The sequence below is a fragment of the Siniperca chuatsi genome, linkage group LG7 (genome assembly GCF_020085105.1).
Source record: "Siniperca chuatsi isolate FFG_IHB_CAS linkage group LG7, ASM2008510v1, whole genome shotgun sequence".
NCBI classification, from domain to species: Eukaryota; Metazoa; Chordata; class Actinopteri; order Centrarchiformes; family Sinipercidae; genus Siniperca; species Siniperca chuatsi.
The window spans coordinates 11563095-11582882 of record NC_058048.1 but is presented as its reverse complement, the minus strand read 5'-3'; the positions used below and the strand labels follow the sequence as shown (position 1 = coordinate 11582882).

Below are 19788 nucleotides of genomic sequence, written 5' to 3'. Positions count from 1 at the left end.
AGCTTTATAGTGAGTTTCAGCTCATTGTTTAGCTGAAAACCACAACTTTACTGTTTTAGTTCACTCTCACTGCTCTCATAGCATCGTTTTCGGCCGCAGCAGGCAGCTGTTTTCAGCTATCTGCTCAGCACCAAACACAGTTAGCGACTAGCTGGTGAACATAGTGAAGCATTTAGCAGCTAAAGAGCCAGATATTTCCCTCAAGAGTTGTTAAAGACCAAAACAAGAGCTAAATAAGAGTAAATATTGGACTTACATTTAGTCAGGTGGACACAAACACAACTCCAAAAGAATGATTGCTCCGTAACTGCTGTATGTGTAAATAAGCAACAATTTGCTAAAAACTGATGGTGTGTCAGTGTTGTGTTCACAACTAGTTTTCGCTGTTATTGCAGCTTTAAGTAAAAGTACTAATATAACAATGTAAAAATACTTCATTACAAGTAAAAGTCCTGAATTTAAGTAATAGTACAGAAGTATTATCACCAAAATGTACTTAAAGTATCAAAGTAAAGACTTCTGCAGAGAAATGGCCCCTGTGAGTGATTTATTATTATATATTACAACATTAGATTGTTAATACTTATGCATTAATGTGTATGTAGCATTTTATTGTTGTAGTTGGTCAAGGTGGAGGTTTCTGTTGCATTGTATTTTACAAGCTCATATATATGTTTAGTAAATAGTTTCCCTCTGAAATGTAGTGAAGTATAAATGTAGTGTATAGCATGGAAATAGTCAAGTAAAGTACCTCAAAATTGTACTTTAGTACAGTACTTAAATTCATCCACCTCTCTCTCTCACTCTCTGTAATCATAATCAGGATTTCTCACCGTTGCAACATATGTATCCTGACGACCCTCAGTCCCATGAATTGTGTCCGAATATTAACGTTCACGTAAACCCACAGATGTCCCGCCTCTCTCTGCCACACATGGTCCTGGTTTATCTGTATCCGCAGGCAAAACCCTTTGACCTTAGTTATTTAAGTTGTGACAACACAAAGAAATGGGAATACACACATAAAAAACAGCTTTCACATTTACATCCTCGCTCATTAACGTCAAGGACTGAAGGGGCACAAGTCAAACACACTAGTAGCTCGGCCATTACAGCTTCCTGATTTTCTTACATTCCTTCAAATCCTGCTTGCTGTGGGCGTTTCATGCAAGTCTAACTTTGCTGCAGTGAGAAATACTTCTCTCGTTCTTAAATGGAACATCAGAAAACGTGAAAGGACTGCAGCAGGGTCAGAGTTCAGAGAAATGATGAAGCAGAGCTTGAAGAGCATGAAGACTGATGACCCCAATCCATCATCTCCTTAAATGTGCCAGTTTTTCTCCAAACCAGCCTAAGATAAATGTATTATCTCATAGGTTTAAGTGTCACTGAATTGTGTGTTTAAAGTGAAGTATAACTCTCACCATGTGCAGGGGGTCTTCAGGGATTTGGAATGGGGGTCTTAGTATCCCATTACTTTCTATTCTGACACACACACACACACACCGATGCACAGTCCATAACTGGAATGTCGAGTTCTTAGGTACCTCTTAGTTGAGGGTCACTCAAACATCATTTGTGTGTATATGCTTGTGATTGTCTGTATGTGTGTGTCTCCATGTACAACAGCTTTAACAAGCTTTAACAGTTTTCTGTGATCTGGTTAAACCTCTCCTGTAAGTTCACATTTCTTCTAGGATAGTATTGTCCAATTGTATTGGATGGATCAAACTCAGTATTGGCCTTTTTCTCAGCAGACATTTTGACTTGTCGTATTAAGAAAAGCACAAGTGTTACTAATAACACCAACGGTGGCCTTGTTGTATTCAAGTGTCCCAGTAGGTCATGACAGTGAGCCAGCATGCACAACACCAGGAGCATAAAGCTGAAGCAGCTAAATGGAATGCAGCCATCATTAATTTAATGATTTACACTTTTTAACATTTACACTTGTGCTTTTCCTTCTGTGACATGTCAATATGTCTTCTGTGAAAAAGGCCTATTGTCAATATTAATAAAGATGTACCAACTAGAAAGTTTAAATAAAGTTACAGGAGAGTTTTAATAAATATTGTGTTTCTTTCCTTCTGTCTTCAGGACCTGGACAGTCTCCAGATTCAGCTGGAGGAGGTGCGTTTCTTTGACCTGTTTGGCTACAGTGAGGAAGAGGGAGGTTGGCTCTGCTTCATGTGTAACAACCCTGAGAAGGCCACAGGTACACACACACACACACTCTCTCTCTCTCTCTCTCTCTCTCTCTCTCTCTCTCTCTCTTAAACACAAGCCCAATTCCAAATTATACATAACCATGATTAGAGTACAACAAAGTTTAGTGTGTGTGCATTACCAAGTCAGTTTCATACAAACAAACAGAGAAGTTTGTGAAAAACAGGACGCTTCCACCTCCAGCACATTATTGTCCCTGACAACAGTTGGTGTTTTTCAGTTTCAGATTTTAAGATTGTTTTCTTGGCAGCGGTAAAACATTTTTACTTTGTATCAATTTCATGTTAATATGAGAGTTGTCATGAAGAAGACACAGACAGGGATTAGGAAAATAGACAATTTTCTTAGGAGCAGCTAACACGCTGTTGACATGACTTCAAAAGTTGACAACCCCTGGAGATGAATAAGTTCTTGGTGAAAGGCAGGCAGTTTTTACTTTAAGATTGTTTTTTGTTCTATATACACTGAATTTAAGATGGCAATGAAAAGGATAAATCATAGATTAATGATGATGACCACACTGATGGATGAAGTAACCAAACAAAATCAATAAATTCATGGCCAAAAAACTATTTTTAAAAAGGTGACGCTGAGAGGAAACACAAGGAAAGAAAGACAGGAAGAATGGATGGATAAATTGACATTTAAAAACAACTTAATGTACACTTGCACTCTCACATATTAACAACCATCAAATTAAACACTTTGCCTGACAGACTACATTTCACTGTGGTTTCCCCTGAATTGCCCCAGTCTTTGCTGTCTTCTCTAAACAGAGCGATGAACAAATAAGTTAAAAAGATGTTTTTCTCATTTTCCCTGGGGTCTGATGGTAAAACCACCGCAGAGCTCCATGGGATGTTTTCACTCAAAATGCCTTCAAGTGGGACAATCTTTTTCCAGAACAGTGAAGGAAAATGGAGAAAAGAGCGCTCATATTTAATAACTGTCAGTCTGATTTTAGTGTTGTGATGAAGGGTCTCTGTAATCAGTCAGTCACTGCCATCATGACTCAGTTCTGATTAGTTTACTTTGGACCAGAGATCCCCTTTGATGAGCACTTTGTCCTGATGAAGTCAGACTTAGTGACCGAATCCTTAAATCACATTTAGATTGTTATCGACTCTACAACTCTACACACTGGAGGCTTAAAACTGTAGAAAATGTGACCAAAATATAGAAAAAAATAAAGTTATGAAGCACATTAAAAAGCATATAACTGACTGGCTTCTGAAAAAGTGAACTTGAAATCAAGGAAGTGTAGTGTCACTAATAAATATCTGTAAACCTCCATCCCAACAAGCAACATTGTGTTTTCAGGCTCTGCTGTTTGATGGCAGCTAATAAGAAGCCAGCCGGTATTTACCATAAAGTTAAAGCCAGAGGCAGGAAGTTGTTTGGCGGAGGAAGGAAACAGGCAGATGGGATGCAGTTAAAGTTTAGTGTGTGCATGTGTGTGTTTTTATTTATGTTTATATTGCTTTGGAGGGAGAAAAGTTCTGATTATAGATGACTATCACGTCAGTATCTAGCAGGTTTGATCTAATAATGATGAGAAAAAAACTTGGCTTATGTCAGTGTGGGTTATTTTGAGATCTAAAGGAAATAAAGAATGAATTATTTATTAACAAATGTTCACAATCACAACTTAATTATTGTGTAGTGTTGTAATAACAAGATAACTACACCCAAATGACACAACATATACTGTAAATAATTACAGTAATGAATTTGAATACTGATTAACAGTACCTGGTGAAGTTTTCTTGTACACTGGACTGGACAATTAGGTTTTCTACTGGTTGGAGAATCTCTTACACTGTATGTCAGATTTAATGATGAACTGTCCTCGGCATTAGAAGAAATGTTATGATTACAGCTAATTCCAATAAGACTGTTGCCATTTACTTCTGATCCTGCCATCAGTTCTGATTAAAGTTTTGTGTCTTACTTCAATGTTAATTTCCACTGCCAGGAGCATTGCAGCCCAGTACAACCCTCTGGACCTAATAGAGACCCAAAAGCAACCAAAACACATCCTTGTCCCCACAGTAACATTATGACAGTATATTACTATATTACAGTTTAACTAGTTGTTTAAAGTAGAAGTTATCTGAAAGCCAGGTAGTGCTGAAGACAACACTGCCACTGTCCCTCATGCACAGATAAAGGACCGACATCCAGACGAAGTTAACAAGGACTCAAACAGAGAAATATCTGACATGCGACCTGGTTTGGTCTGGACTGGTAGGTTACTAAATGTCTCACTGGCACAGCGATCACTTGGAATAACACTGCACAGTCTAATTCACTTGGAAATGGTTCTACAGTCATCAGTATTTAAGATATAAGATGATTTTAGTGAGTGATGAATGATCTTCATCCATTCAACTGGAACTAATATTCATTCAGCTCATTTATGCGGAAGCTGTTATTAAGCTGGGTTCACAGCTTTTCATTTTCATTTTCATTTTCCATGTCACTGTCTTGTCATCACCTATTTCTTCAAATACACACATACACACACACCTCACACAGCCCGATCCAAACAGTATAAAAGCCAAATGAAAGCCATTCGTCCAGCTCTGCTGCTCAGAACAAACCAGTGTAATTATGATTACCTTTTAGATTTATGCCAGTCTCTCTACATTACAGGAGGATTTGGATACGGAGTAGTAGTACTTTCCCATTGGGATTGTGTGACTGGAAGTGTGTGTGCATGTGGATACATGTGTTTACTAAAGCATTTGTGTCCTCGTGGCCTTGCATGACTTTTCTACTGCTCTGCACGTCTTTATGGTATAAACTTCAAGCGTTAGTTCATCCAAATTACAAAAAAAAAAATACAGTATACTTTCTCACTTAGCCTTCGTAGTATCTAGCCAAACGCCGCTTTTGAGATATCCGTCTCCACCCTCCTACAATGAAAATTAACATAATTTTGTTTGTGGTGTGCTACAGCAACATCTCTTTCTCGAAACAAATTCCCAGACCTCACTGTGAACTGTTTTCATTGGAACTACTTTCTAACAAACAAAAAGTTCTTTTTGTCTCAGAGGCATTTCACAACCAATGTGCAAATAAAACAGCATGTCTTGATACCACCAAATTTAAGTGGGAAAACATTTTTTTAAACATAAGTACACTTTTTACCTAAAATAATTGCATCTAGGCACATGAAACCACTTTTATACAGCATGCGGTCAGTGTATTTAAGTCAGACTTGTATTCAAAGTAATCACCCTGTTGTTAAACCAATATGTCTACTTGTCACATTATTTTTCCAGTGGTTTTCAGTGTGTGTGTGTGTGTGTGTGTGTGTGTGTATTACCTGGGACATGAAATTCTCCCAACGTGGCTATATGTCTATCCTGCACTGTATTCAAACAGCCCACTGTGTTAAGTAAGTGACCCCTCTGCGATCTTTACCACCTGAGGCCGGACATTTTTGTGTGAGTCACATGAATTCAGTGGCCTGAACCAGCACTCTCTGCAGCTGGTCATTCGTCAGAAACATAACTTTGAGGAAAATGGGCTTCAAAACATGTTATGCAAAATATTAATGCAGTACATTATGTCCATGTAGTCTTTTTATTTTATTTTACTTTTTTAAAGATTATTTTGGGGTCATTTTTGCCTTTAGTTGATGACATGCAGTTGAGAGTCAAGAAATAGAGAGAGATAGAAAAGGGGATGTTAAACAAAAAAGGTCCCAGACCCCTAGGCCACGTTACACCCCTTTCAGAACCACATAGATTCACTTAACATACTGTGCATCAAAAATATCATTAGCAGCCACTGCACGTCTCATCCTGTGGGGCTGATGTGGGACCCATCAAGTGGGATTTTGCAGAAAATTTACTGAATTTCTTCACAGCAAAAAACAGGAACCCATCTTTGCTTTGCAGTACACAAACTCATCAAAACAAAGTGGGAGGTAACGTCTTTGCAGCCTGAAGGGATTGACAGGAAAGTTGTTCTCAGTTTAGACAAAGAAAGAAATGCTACATACTGTATAGCACTCTAATACTTTGGGTTAGCAATCGTACCGCAGTGCCTGTATCCACGCCATCAAATATTGGACACAAACTCTTTACAAATTCAAATGGCTCATGTACATGAAACTGTCCACAAATTCAAATGGTTTGTGAAGATGTGAAACATGTGAACAGGCCTTTCACCAAAACGAAAATGTCCATAAAACAAGCCCACAATATGGAGTCGAAGCCAGAAAACAAACCCCAAACTGTCCACTGGAAACTTTCTTACTTGTCCAACTGAAAGCTGTCCAGCTACATCCAGTATATTAGGTCAAGTTGCAGTAAATGACAGTGATGAGTCATCTAATATCACTGAAACAAATGTAACAACTTGACTTCAGACCCTGTGCAATTTGGATTTTCACTTTTAGGTGACCCACATTTTTATTTTCATCATGAATGTAGCACATAACCACAATGTTCACATTATCAGCTGCCACCAGCCAGCGTTTTACTTGCTTTTACTATTGTAAAAAACTTTCTGACTTGGCCCGAGTGGCTCGCTGCGATCACTGCTGAGGTTACACACACAAGCAAGGAGCTGGTCTACTGTTTTAATGGTAAAGGAGAAAAGAGAGAAAGGTGAAGTGTTTTCCATTGTGAAGGCCAAAGTTGAGCCAGTGGTTACTGCAACTCCGTGATGCTTTATGATCTACTGTTGAGTTTAACTACTGGAATGCCTTTGAAGTGATCGATAATGAGTTGTGTGTGTGTTTGTGCATGTACTGTATGTGTGGACATGCCAGAATAAGGTACGCAGGTTCAACATGTTCGCTCTCTTTTTCTCTCTGTGTTTCTGGTATTTTTTACTTGGATGGCGACAACATGCCATCACCTAATCACCAAACTTACCACAGAGGTAACAAGAGAAAAGAGAATTGTAATTGCCTTGAGTGGACTTTTGGCACTCACAAACATACCCACACTTTAAAATATGCATATATCCCCTCACTCCCTCATGCCTCTACATGTGGATTTGCACACACATTCACTCGTGTCTGGAAGACCGATTCCCTATTCACAAAAAGATGGAAAACCCCAAGCGAGACTCTCAAGCATTCAGTCAGTGAAGAAACGCTGGACAGAAATTCTCACCTTCAGGAATTATGTTGCAAATTCAGAAGATTCCCTGGCTAAAGAGAGACGTTCCTCACGCTGTGCCAAAGTTTAAGTGTCATTACCACAGAAGAGAAATTTGCTGAAATGATTTAAGATAGCATTTCTCGAGGGTGCTGTTAGATATTCTGGTAATATCATCAGGCAGGGTTGTGTTCATAAGGAAACGTGTTAGCTAATGCCTCTTTACTGACTACAGTAGACAATCTAATAATTACTTAACCTTAGATATACAGTGTTCATATTAACCTTGGCAGGACTGGATTAATTTTTCATTCCCGCCTGAGGTTTTTCAGCTTTATTATCTTGATTGTTTTTAAGCTCTTGTAATTGTTTTTATTAATTCTTCTTTTTTTTTTTTTCAAAATGAAAATGAGTTAGTACTACAAGGAAACTGGACTCACAGAAGTAAAGACTAGCTGTCAAATTAGCTACATTGTGCTTCATGTCAGGAAGAAACAAAGACTTACCTATGAAAGATCAACATTAAGGAAGTACAGTGCAGTAATTAATCTAGTAAACATATACATAAAGTCCACGAGAGTAAAAGTAAAAAGAGTAAAATACATAGGAGTTATCCCAGCAGTAACAGTTAACTAAAGCTACTTATAATGTTGTATTAGCAACACATTAGCCTCAGAGAGCTAGTAGAATGGCTAGCTTGGTTAGCACAAGCTAACCCAGAGAACCTAAACCACAAATCAACAATCACAAAACAGCTGTAACAAATGGAGTACCTACTGAAAATGCTCCCATATGGGCATTTGGGGCGTAGATGAAAGATGGCTGTCGATATTTGCTTGGTCACTGTGGATGTAGCTATCGAATGTCAGTTAAACTGTAACTGCTATGGAACTGTGTCAGTAGTGGTTGCTACTAGCAACACAATGTTCCATTGAAACCAATAGCTGGTGGCAGACTGTCTCTAACTGCAGGGGATCAAATGAGGTCTGTACCATGAATTCATCCTATAGCTGTTTCACTTCTCATGTGTTCATTTCAAGTTGATTCGTTTGTGTGTGTGCTGTCTGCTTTCCCTTAGCTGTTTTTTTTTTTTTTTTGTTCTACTCTGAAACATGTTTTTGCAAAGCTACACGTGTTACAAGAAAACGTTTTTTCTCTTGGTAATGACTTTTTTTTTCCACTCATGAAATTCTGTCACTCAAAAAGCAAACTTGACATTTATCTCGGGAGGGAGGGGCGGGTGACTTCTTTACAACCACATTTTTTCCTAACACTGATAGTTAACAAGGATGAGTAAGTGTGCTGTCAGCTGTGGTTTAAACCCATGGTTTTCTTTCAGGATACATCTCACTGTTCTCCTCACACCTCATCCTGATGTTGTTGTCCTCAAACCGGAAACTACGAACACCAAACCACACACATTAATGCATTAATTCATTATAAAAGCCAAACTAATAAAATACAGTAACAAATACAAACTTGAAGGTATTGTGACTTGAGGGTGGGTTGGATACTTGACTCACAGTTTTGAAATCCTGTCACTCCCATGAAGCTCAAAATGTAGCACAAGAGGCTTTATTTAGAGTCAGATTTGGAAATGAAATGTGTTTTGACCACACATGGACAGATCTAAATAAAAGCATGAATTTAGCAGAAACATAGTGAGGACGCATTGGGATCTGATCGAATGCATTGCTCGTCTCATTGCTTGACGTCAGCGTGTCTCGGACGAGGGGTTGGGAACTACTTGCCTGAACAAATGCAGGGATCACTTTCCAGGTGTCTTCATCAAAGCAAAGAGATGGTACGAGGTGCACCAGACAAGTCTATTTCTGTACCCAAAAAACCTGAAATATTTTTTAGTTGCCGACAAGCCAGCACGCCACAGTGGTGGGAGTGCGTCCAGTTGTATGTAAGTAGTGTAAGTGTAAGTAGTTCATAAACATATTCTCCTAAAATAAAAAATAAAAGGGTCAGTTCACTCAAATTACATTTTTCTCACGTTCCTGTAGTGATATTTAACTTGGAGATCATTTTGATATTACTTGCCTAGGTTTTGAGTTTTCTTCCTCCACTTCACTACAATGGAGGTGAATGGAATTTTGTTTGCTGTACTCAAATTACTGAAAATTATTTAATTTTATTAAATTGAAACTACTTTCTACTGAAGTCGTCCCCACATTCAACTTTTGACAGTGTTTCTGGGAGTTGTTGAGATTGTTTCTGCTTTACAGTGTAATTTCTTTATTGTAATTTTTCAATGTTGCGAGCAGCCAAAACAGAATTCCATTCACCTCCATTGTATTGGGGTCAGAGACAGATATCTCAAAGCCTGGACAAAATAAATAAACATGGCTAGATACCACAAGAGGTAAGTGAGAAAATGTATCTAAATTTGGGTAAACTGATCCTTTAAAAGAAAGACTTATAAAGGAATCAGTGTTTCTGTTACAGCCCTGCATAGCAAGGCGTTTTCTATTATGTTGTATTGTGTAATGTTTACACATGTTTAATGTAGACCCTGAACTAATTTCTTTATAATGCTATAAAGATTTGTTTGACAATCTGTCAAAAAAAACAAAACAGAAAGGTATTTAATTTACAATGATGTGAAACAGAAAAGCAGAAAGGAAGCTTCTCTTTCTTCTCTCTTCTCTTCTTCTGTGAGGTTCTGATGGCCTTTAAAGGTTTGTCCTGTTTGGCGTCGGGCACCTCCGTGAATCATCTTTCCAGCAATCCCACACATTCACACACACTCTGATTAGATTGCAGTAATCTCTTCACTGCTTTACTCATTGCAGTGGATACAAAGAGTGGCTCTGTTTGGTGGTCAACATCTGAAGTCCTGGTTTACTGGCACAGTCTCTCAAATTACACAGTCACACACATGCATACACAGGCTTTATGCACACGTTAACTTTGAAACAACTGCTCATTGATTCAGTTACTGAAAATCTGCGATCACTTTGATTGATCCGTTTTTTTCTTGTTGGTCAGAACAAAATAAGCTGGTCGTTTGTATTCAAGCAAAACACATACATACATAAACACAAAGAACGCATTGATGCATGCAGTTATAAATACTCTCTCTCTCTCTCTCTCTCTCTCTCTCTCACACACACACACACACACACACACACACACACACACACACACACACACTCAAATCAGTACTTGATCCAACTCAGTCCAGGAGTTTCATGTTGGTGTGTGTTTCTAATCAAACCAGTCCAGACTCAACTTTGTGGGAGTTCTCCTCTATCTGATCACACACACGCACACACACACGAGTGAGACAACATGCTTTTGTTGATTTAAACTGAGCAACCCATTAATGTTGACTGGAAGTGGAAAAGTTCAAGTTTGTTTGTATCACACAATTTCATAAAAATGCAGTTCAAAGTGCTTTAGGGTTATAAAACATTACAACAAAGAATTAAAGAGACAGAAACAGAAATAAATAAAAGTAAAGGAAATTGAGAACAGAACTGAACTTTAAGATACAATATAACTCTGTGAATGCCAAACTGGTTGGTTTTACAGTAAATTCAATTTAAATGTAAGTCTCAGATCAGCAGGCTGTACTGTGCTTTACATGCAGAAATGCTAAATGTTATCTCACTTTATTAGGAGAAAGCTATGGGGACATGAGATCCTAAGAGATCTGCAGGGTTTACCACATGTAGTGCATTCACTAACATTTACAATTGATGTGTTCAGGGTGTTCCTGTCTTAAATGCACCATACCTGTGCTTTTGTATTGTATACTTAGCCATGCAATACCAGTTACATATACTTTATGTTGCTGCCAGCCCATGTTCAGAGCATGCCAGAATCTTTCCCATTTGGGAATAATAATAATTACATTTAAACTATATACAATCTAAAGGTGAGTCATATTGCTCCACATGTTTAGAAGAGTAATGCCGCTGAGATTGTTTTCCTTGAGAACTACAGCTTTCTCGTTGCAGATGAGACAGGAAGTAGTCCCATTAAACTCCATGAAATAATCAGTTGTCCACCTCTACTGAAGCTGTCCGTCCTCCAGATAAGCCTTTCTTTTGGGTTCAAAAAGAGACACTGTGGTGTATGCTGCGGTAAATGAGTGCTGTTGGTCATGAAGTGTTTATGTTGACAAGTTGCACAATTAGGTGCAGCCTGCAAAATTTTAGACATGAATTAAAAGGCATTTTATGCTCTGATGTTACAGCATGGCTAGAAAATTAAACGACTGCTGTGAAATAAAAGACTGGGGAAAAATCTAAATCGGAAAAAAATGGAAAAATAGACATTTGCGAGCCAAATGTAATAACACATCTATTAGGGGGGGTCTTATGAAATTGTCTCATGGGCTGGATCTGGCCTGTCCTCTGGTATAAAAATCAACTTGCAGAGTCTTTAAACTTGCTGGAGATGGATAACTTATCACAGTGACAAATATAATAGATTGGTTACCCAACATGGCGTGTTATTTATTTCACAACCACCATTTTTGCTAATTGTTTACCTTTTGGGCTAGATTTTCTGGCAATATAGCTCATGAACACAGCGCTGTTGAATGGCTGATTCAAGTCTCAGATGTCAGACCCTCCCACCAGCTTATGAATGCATCATAGTGACAGACCTTTCAGATCAACCTTTTGATGGTCAGCAGTAATGTAAAGTACATGGTCAAAAATGTAAAAAAAAAAACAAAAAAAACACTAACATATTTTATTTCTGTCTTTCTTTCTTCTTTTTATCTATTTCTTCCTTTGTTTCTGTCGTTCTGTGTTTGTGTCTAGTTGTGAACCAGGAGGGACAGCCTCTGATCGAGGGGAAGCTGAAGGAGAAGCAGGTCCGCTGGAAGTTCATCAAGCGCTGGAAAACCCGCTACTTCACCTTGGCGGGAAACCAGCTGCTCTTCCGGAGAGGCAAATCAGTACGTAGCCAATGCAAACGAAGCCTCCTCACACACTAACACATGGATACGCATGCAACACCGTCCCTGGCCTCTCACTCAGAAAACCCTTGTTAATGTTTCCCTGTTCCACGTCATTTGAATCATGATTAAACTCTGTATGAAACAGTTAAAACCTCATCCCGTGATAAGCTCAACTGTCCCTCAGGAGCATCCGGTGAATCCGAGTGTATCAAACCTTGGCCCCCGTAAGGACTCATGGGGGACTCCCAAGGCCAAAGCATGATGCTGCAACAACATGAGTCACTCTCACCCACTATAACTCAAAGCAGCTATCATTACGCATAAGTAGCAAACACACAAGAGGAGGTACTGTACTGCCTTGTACAGTTATGTGTGAATGAAAGAAAGACCGAACGTTAAGGTGAGGAGATTTCCCTCTGGGTTGCAACAACACAATTTTTCCACCAACTTCCCCCATGTTTGCTGGTGACTTGAACAAAGGGTGAGGTCACTGAACAGAAAATTATTGTGCAAAACATTGCTTAATCAAAAACATGGAGCAGAAGCAGCATGATCGAAAATGTGTTGAGGTCAGAGGTCTGAAAAAGTTTGCTAAAAACTAAGGGCACGTTTGATTTTGTCCAGCTGACGACAGCTAAATATTTTCAGTTCACGCAAAAATCAGATTTATTTGAAAATTGTACTGTGCCTGTGTGTATCCGTGCTTAATTCCTGGTTTATGGCAGCCATCTACAAGCAATTTATTATAATTGAAATAATTTTCACAGCCAACAGGAGATTGGGTATCCTCTGGATCTTTAGACAGCGCCATGTTTATACAATGAACTTTTACTCCAAACAATAGTCTTTGTGCTCCTATCCACATGATAATGGCTCTTTTGCAGCAGCCACACATTGGAAAGGTTTTGTGGCTTTGTTTTCGGAGCTCAGTCTGTCTTTGCCAGCACGTTCTGGAGGTGGTTGGTATGTTGTGAAAGACCTTTTCCCAAATGGGGAGTGAGATTAAGAACCAAAAAATGTGTTGTTTCCTCCACATTGAATGATCAAGCAGCTTTGACACACTGAGGGGTTTGAAACATTCCCCAAAACCACACAAAGCTAAGTCTTGTATCTCACTCTGGTACTCAACTTGCCACATTTATTTCCATGAGCATATACCGAGTGGATCAAATATTCTAAATCTATACTGTAGGTTATTGCTGAGCTTCTCCATGGAATACTGTATTTTCTTCTTAATTGAGACCAGACAAAGAGTGAGGCAGGCCTGAACTTCGATTTAGCAAGACTTGCTAGGACATGCAGGACATGCAGGAATACAGACCAAATTCAGACAGAAAGTAATATTAAATGAGAATAATCCAGTTTAGTTTTTTTGCTGTGTTTTTCTGTGGCACATCCTGTTTTATATTAAGTCCATGTAAAGGAAGTATCGTTTGTTTATTGTTTTTGCTGCTCAAATCTGCTGAATGTTATTTTCCTACCTTCCAGGCAGCCATTAGTTTCCATTTGTTTTACTGTCAAGGCACCTAAAACTTTCTTGCGTTACATAATCCATTATAGTGAATATGTTTTGTTTTATTTTTGTTAGTGAAACTTATCTTTGAGTCATTAAACGCTTGCCACTTTAATTATGGTGCAATCACTTGCTCCGAGAAACTCCAAAATGCAGCATTATATACAGAGTGATTTGATTTGTCAGAAAAGAAGAGCACAGGAGACACAAAAAACAAGCGTGCAGCTCACAAAATGGTGCTATTCATTATTGTCTCCTAAAATACAACAAAATATTGAAGAAGTTACACACAAAAGGTACAAAATACCAGGGAAAAAAAGTTAGTGAGGTGCGTTTAGTTTAAAGGGACAGTTCACCCCAAAATCAAAAATACATATTTTTCCTCTTACCTGTAGTGCTATTTATACATCTTGATTGTTTTGGTGTGAGTTGCCGAGTTTTGGAGATATCGGCCGTAGAGATATATAATGGAACTATACGGCACTCGGCTTGTGGTGCTCAAAGCGCCAAAAAATACATTTGAAAAACTCAACAGCAATGTCTCTTCCCAGAAATCATGACCCGTTCTCAAGATAATCCACAGATTTGTTGTGAGCAGTTTCATGTAGGAACTTTTTTCATATGTAGGGACTTTCGGTAGAAAGAAAATAGCTCCTGTTATGTATTAAGTATTATGAGACAGTAACAGTAATGACATTTTTTTTTTGTCATATGGCTAAACTCAGTCAAATGTCCATTTGAATCCGTACACTAATCCACTGACATGAATCCGCTGTGGAAAAACAGCAATCAGACCTTCAGCACAGCCAGCCGGGAGGTAAAACTGTGAACATCCAGTTGAATGCTTTTCAACAAACACACACACACCACAGAAAGGATGTTGGCAGTTGCCATGAGTCTTGCAGCTAGTTCTGGTTATGTGGTTATAACCCCATAAGAAGATATGGCTGTGGTGCAATACACATGCACACACACACACACCTCTCCACACTTACAAACACATATATTCAAAATGACACATAGACATGATGTGCAGCAGCGCTGGAGGATTTCCTGTCCTGCCCCAGAGAAGCAGCAGAACAATGAAGTGTAATTGTTCTGAGGTAGAACATACTGGAAACTATGGAGCCCCCTAAAGGTCATGGCGAGAATTTTTTTGAGGACCACTTTTGCATTCCCTCGCAATATGTTTTGCGTTACCTCGCAATATTTTTCTACTTCCATTCTATCAAAGCCATGTGTCTATTTCCGCTCAGCTGCTCCCAGCACAACGCAACCTATATCAGCTCATTGAACTTTACTTTGACTGGGAATTAAGTATGCTGATATAGCACTACTGCTCAATAGGCATGCATGGTTATGTAATTAGTGAAAGTAAACTTAAACGAATTCTTAGATCAAGAGGTCTCCAGAAGAAAGCAGTACAGTAATCTGCAGGATACTGTCGGTTTCAACAGTTACTGTACTCTGTACTGTACTGTACTGTACACCAGAGGGGTTTCACTGAGGAAAAGGAGACATCTCCAGAGGTGGAATTACAGATGTGCAGTTGAATCTACCTCATAAAGCTAATGTGCTGTATTTGTATGAGTCAAAAAAACAACAAACAAGATGGCGACTGAAATGCAAACAGAGTCTGTGGTTCTGTCACAGAAAGAGCAGACAGCATTGAACCACTTGCAGAGATACATCAGGAATGCATACCAACGCACGTTGGAAAGCTTTTTGCGTTTTTGCACAGTTGGGTCCTCTGTTCTTTGCACAAAACAAATTAAAATAACCTTCAGCGCTGAAACAGGTTTTGGTAGAAGGCCTGATGCTAGAAGAGTGGAGCAGTAACTGATGTTCCTTATACATACAGCTCCCACTCAGAAGTTTGATAATGTTCTATCTGATAACTTCTTTGCAATGGACATCATATAAGATGAGGTGTCCGTAAACAATGCATTAACTTGAGAATCTCCACACTACCTTCCATTACAAATAGACATATGGCTCAGAAGGAATGGAAGAAGAAAAGTATTGTGAGGTAACGCAAAAATATTGCGAGAGAATGCAAAAGTAGTCCTCAAAAAAAATCTCGCCATTACCTTTAGGGGGCTCCGAAGGAAACCACACCATGACAGAGTATTGTGATGCTGAAATCAGGAGGCTACATGTGATTTTGTAGCAACATGAGGTCTTGATATGCTTAAGGTTTCTTGATGCTCTTATTTGACTGGCTATAAACAAAAATCACGTCACACTGCAAAAATAACCACGGAGCAAACTTGTAGCAAGTACAATTTCTCTCTTTCAAGATAAACTCAGTGTCTATGACTGGATTGTTCCTGACTTATGAAACATTAAAGAATGGTAGTTTTACTACTGATTCATAGGTTAGGTTAAACCACAGTGGGGTGTCTTAGTTTCCTTAAGTACAATTTTGAGGTACTTTACTTGAGCATTTAAAGAGTTTCCCCTCGGGGATCAATAAAGTATTTCTGATTCTGAGTTCCTTTTTATGCTACTTTATACTACATTTCAGAGGGAAATTTTGTACTTTTTACAGCACTGTGTTTATTTTACAGCTATAGTTACTAGTTATTTAGCAAATGAACAAAACAAAATATAATATCTTGTAAATATCATACATTTTTATAGGATAAACTAGTCAAAAAATATACAAACTATATGGGGCAATTGCTGTTGGAAATTGAAGACTTTTTCTTGTTTGGCTGGATTCTTTACTTCTCTCATTTTCTGCCCTCCCCACAGAAAGACGGGCTGGATGACATCCCTATTGAGCTGAGCAAGGTGCAAAGTGTCAAGGTGAGGAGTTACATTGTCATCGGCCCTCACAAACCTTCCATCTGCAAGACGTCTGCTCCCTAAACCTTTTGATCTTCACGTTTTTGCATTAATAGCTGTTAACCTGGTCTCATGGCTGTGGTTTTTACTTCTCCTTTTTAAAGGAGGTTAAATTGTTATCTTTTTAAAGCTACTCATAGCTGATCTGATCATGTTACAGTGTGCGGAAGGTCTAAATCCTCCCCAGACCGAGATTACATCATTTGAGAAGGCAGATCACATTCCCAAATACTATGAGCAGGCTTACATTACAGCTGTAAAGTAAGAAAGAACGGGGCTACATAAAGCCAAATTACAATTTCTGTCATCAAAATGACAACAGCATCTCTCTCCCGAAGACAGCTCCTCTTTTTTTTTTTTCCATAGGTGGTAGCCAAGAAGCGGCGTGATCGGGGCCTGCCGCGGGCCTTTGAGATCTTCACAGACAGTAAGACGTATGTGCTGAAAGCTCAGGATGAGAAACATGCTGAAGAGTGGCTGCAATGCATCAACGTGGCCGTGGCTCAGGCCAGAGAGAGGGAGAACAGGGAGGCTACCACCTACCTGTGAGACACAGTTAACTGCTGAGGACGCATACTCCACCACTGACAATACGTGCCATGTATACATGCAAACTCATACATACACAGACAAACATACACTGTTTGTCACTGACATATTTTGTTTAGCTGTACACTAAAACACACAACACTGCCAGTAGCATAACTTTATATCTGTAATCGGTGGTATACATCTTCAGTCCTGTTGCGGACGGAGCACCTATCAAAAACAATTTAAAAAAACTTGTTATGCAGTATTTTTTAGATAGAAAAATCGCAGGTTTATTTAACCAGAATGAAGGATGGTTACATTTTTGAATACTTCCTGTACTTACTGTTAGACCACAGACTCTGATGCATCTACAACTGTGGATCATCATAAATGAATGTTACAGTACATGTACAAGTGTTAAAGACTGAAGTTACACAAGAAGATCTTGAGCTGACTGGACTATACAGTATGGAAACTTCCTCTGCTTGAGCCCAGACACTGCTGTGAGCTTGAACAACCAAACAAAACCAGCATGTGTGGGATTTCTGAGTTTAATGATGCACGATGATTGAGATGTATTTGTGTCCAGAGTAGTATTTAGCAATAAACTTAATAGAAGCATAGACCTCATAAAGACTTGTAGCAATAATGAGCCTGAACAGTTTCTCTTGAAAGCAGGATGAAGAAGAGGAGCCTAATGGACAGCAGATGGGAAGGGCATTCAAGACTGGAATAATGTGTGTGTGTGTGTGTGTGTGTGTGAGAGAGAGAGAGAGAGAGAGAGAGAGAGAGAGAGAGAGAGAGAGAGAGTAAGATGTAGTCTTAAAGGAATAGTTCAACATTTTGGGAATTACGCTTATTCGCTTTCTTGCCAAGAGTTAGATGAGAACATCAATAACATCTCATGTCTGTACGCTAAATAAAAAGCTACAGCCAGAAGACGCTTAGCATAAAGACTGGAAATAGGGGGAAACAGCTAGCATGGTTCTATCCAAAGGTAACAAAATCCATCTACCACCTCTAAAGCTCACTAATCAACATCTTATATTTCCTTTGTTTAATATGTACAAAACCAAATTTTAAAAAATGACAAGCTGTGGTTTTATGGGGAGCTATGTGCAGGACTATTTCTTTGCCAGGCGCAGTGACTTCCTGGGGTCTCTGCTGGTTGACCTCATGGTCAAGACTTCAGGAAGTCCCTGCTCACGACCAAGAAATAGTCCTGCATATTATCCACAACTTCTCTATCTTTGGACAGAACCAGGCTAGCTGTTTCAAGCCTTTATGCTAAGCTATGCTAACCAGCTGCTGGCTGTAGCCTTATGACATGAGAGTGGTACTGATCTTCTCATCTAACTGTTGGCAAGAGTTGAACTCGTGTTAATATACATATTGTTTTCATTTGGACCATAGATATACATATTCAATCCAGTGATTATCATTTTGTATCATGTATTTTCTATATTTTTTATTTATACTGTGTTTTTCATCGCTAACATGCCCTAACGGAACAGCAACTAATAGCTCAACTCATTTAAGAATCAGAAATGTTTCATCCAAAAATCCAAACATTTTGGCCCTATTTTCAGTCTCTGCTCTTGTACTAAAGTTACTTATGAAGCAAGCCCCCTAAGAGTTAGTGCAGTGGTCAGATTTCTGTTCTTTTGTGATCTTGATACTGTATGGACTGGGCTATTTCTGGCTTTCCAAAACATGAAACGTCTGCAACAATTCACTCCATGTTTTACTCCAGTGTTAGCTCAACTGTTGCGTAATAATGGAGTAGGCTATAGACCACAGATTTCTAAGAAAACAATGAAGTAAATTAGTGGTTTCCTTGCGGATTTAGAAACTGTGCCAGTCCAGTCATATTGATTTCCAACGATTCCGTGAAAGGTTTTGTTTGGAAAGTGAGAAAATGAAGGTGAGCTCCGTCATTTTAAAACTTCCAAAGGTTAGAGTTTAAAAGCTTGTGTGTTTTGTGGTCTTTTGTTTAAACTGTGAGATTGGATGAAGTGGAAGTGCGCATCTGACTGTTAAAGTCTCAGTTTTTACTCTTTATAACTTTTCACCTGAAAAATAACCGCCTGTGGCAGTACATATGTGGAGCACTATAATTCCCTTAATGTTATTCACCAACCAGGATGCAGATGACAAACATGACATGTCTTGACCCAGTTAAGCTCTGAACTGCCTGCCCCAGACAAACATTCACGGTCGGCCGTGGCAAATTAATTATTTTATATGATGTCTAATTTTGATCTTTATCCGGATCCACATCTGAGGTGTGTGTCTGACCACAGATGAATGCATTGCTCTCCTCTTTGGTATCAAATGCTTTTGGTTTTGATTAAATATATAAAATGCAATGTTTGGAATATTTTAAAAATGCCTAAAGTTAGCATGGCTGTAACTCGTGTGACATACAAGGACATTGTCTCTGGTCTTAGTTTGTCCTACAGCTAAAACCCTGCTAGCTGTGTCATACAGTCATAACAGAGCTGACCTGCATCTGCTTACACATGATTATTTACATCATGCCTCTCCTTCACATTTTGATTCCCTCCTTCCTCCTTTTTTTCTAGATTTATGACCCACATACACAGCTGGCTATGCACCCCAAC

The 19788-nt window shown here is 38.9% G+C and overlaps 1 protein-coding gene across 6 annotated transcripts in view; it reads left to right on the top strand.

Moving 5' to 3' along the window:
- Window positions 1-18013, top strand: part of veph1 (ventricular zone expressed PH domain-containing 1) — an 86216-nt gene extending 68203 nt beyond the window's left edge. For 5 of the 6 annotated variants that reach the window (XM_044202682.1, XM_044202679.1, XM_044202680.1 and 2 more), the window contains 4 exons: window positions 2098-2215; window positions 12131-12267; window positions 16541-16594; window positions 17000-18013. In XM_044202682.1, the coding sequence (XP_044058617.1) occupies window positions 2098-2215; window positions 12131-12267; window positions 16541-16594; window positions 17000-17182 (492 nt within the window). In that variant the 3' untranslated portion in view covers window positions 17183-18013. Of the gene's footprint in view, window positions 1-2097; window positions 2216-12130; window positions 12268-16540; window positions 16595-16793; window positions 16977-16999 lie in introns of those variants that run through there. The other variant, XM_044202681.1, reaches the window with a different exon arrangement.
- Window positions 18014-19788: the final 1775 nt, after the last annotated feature.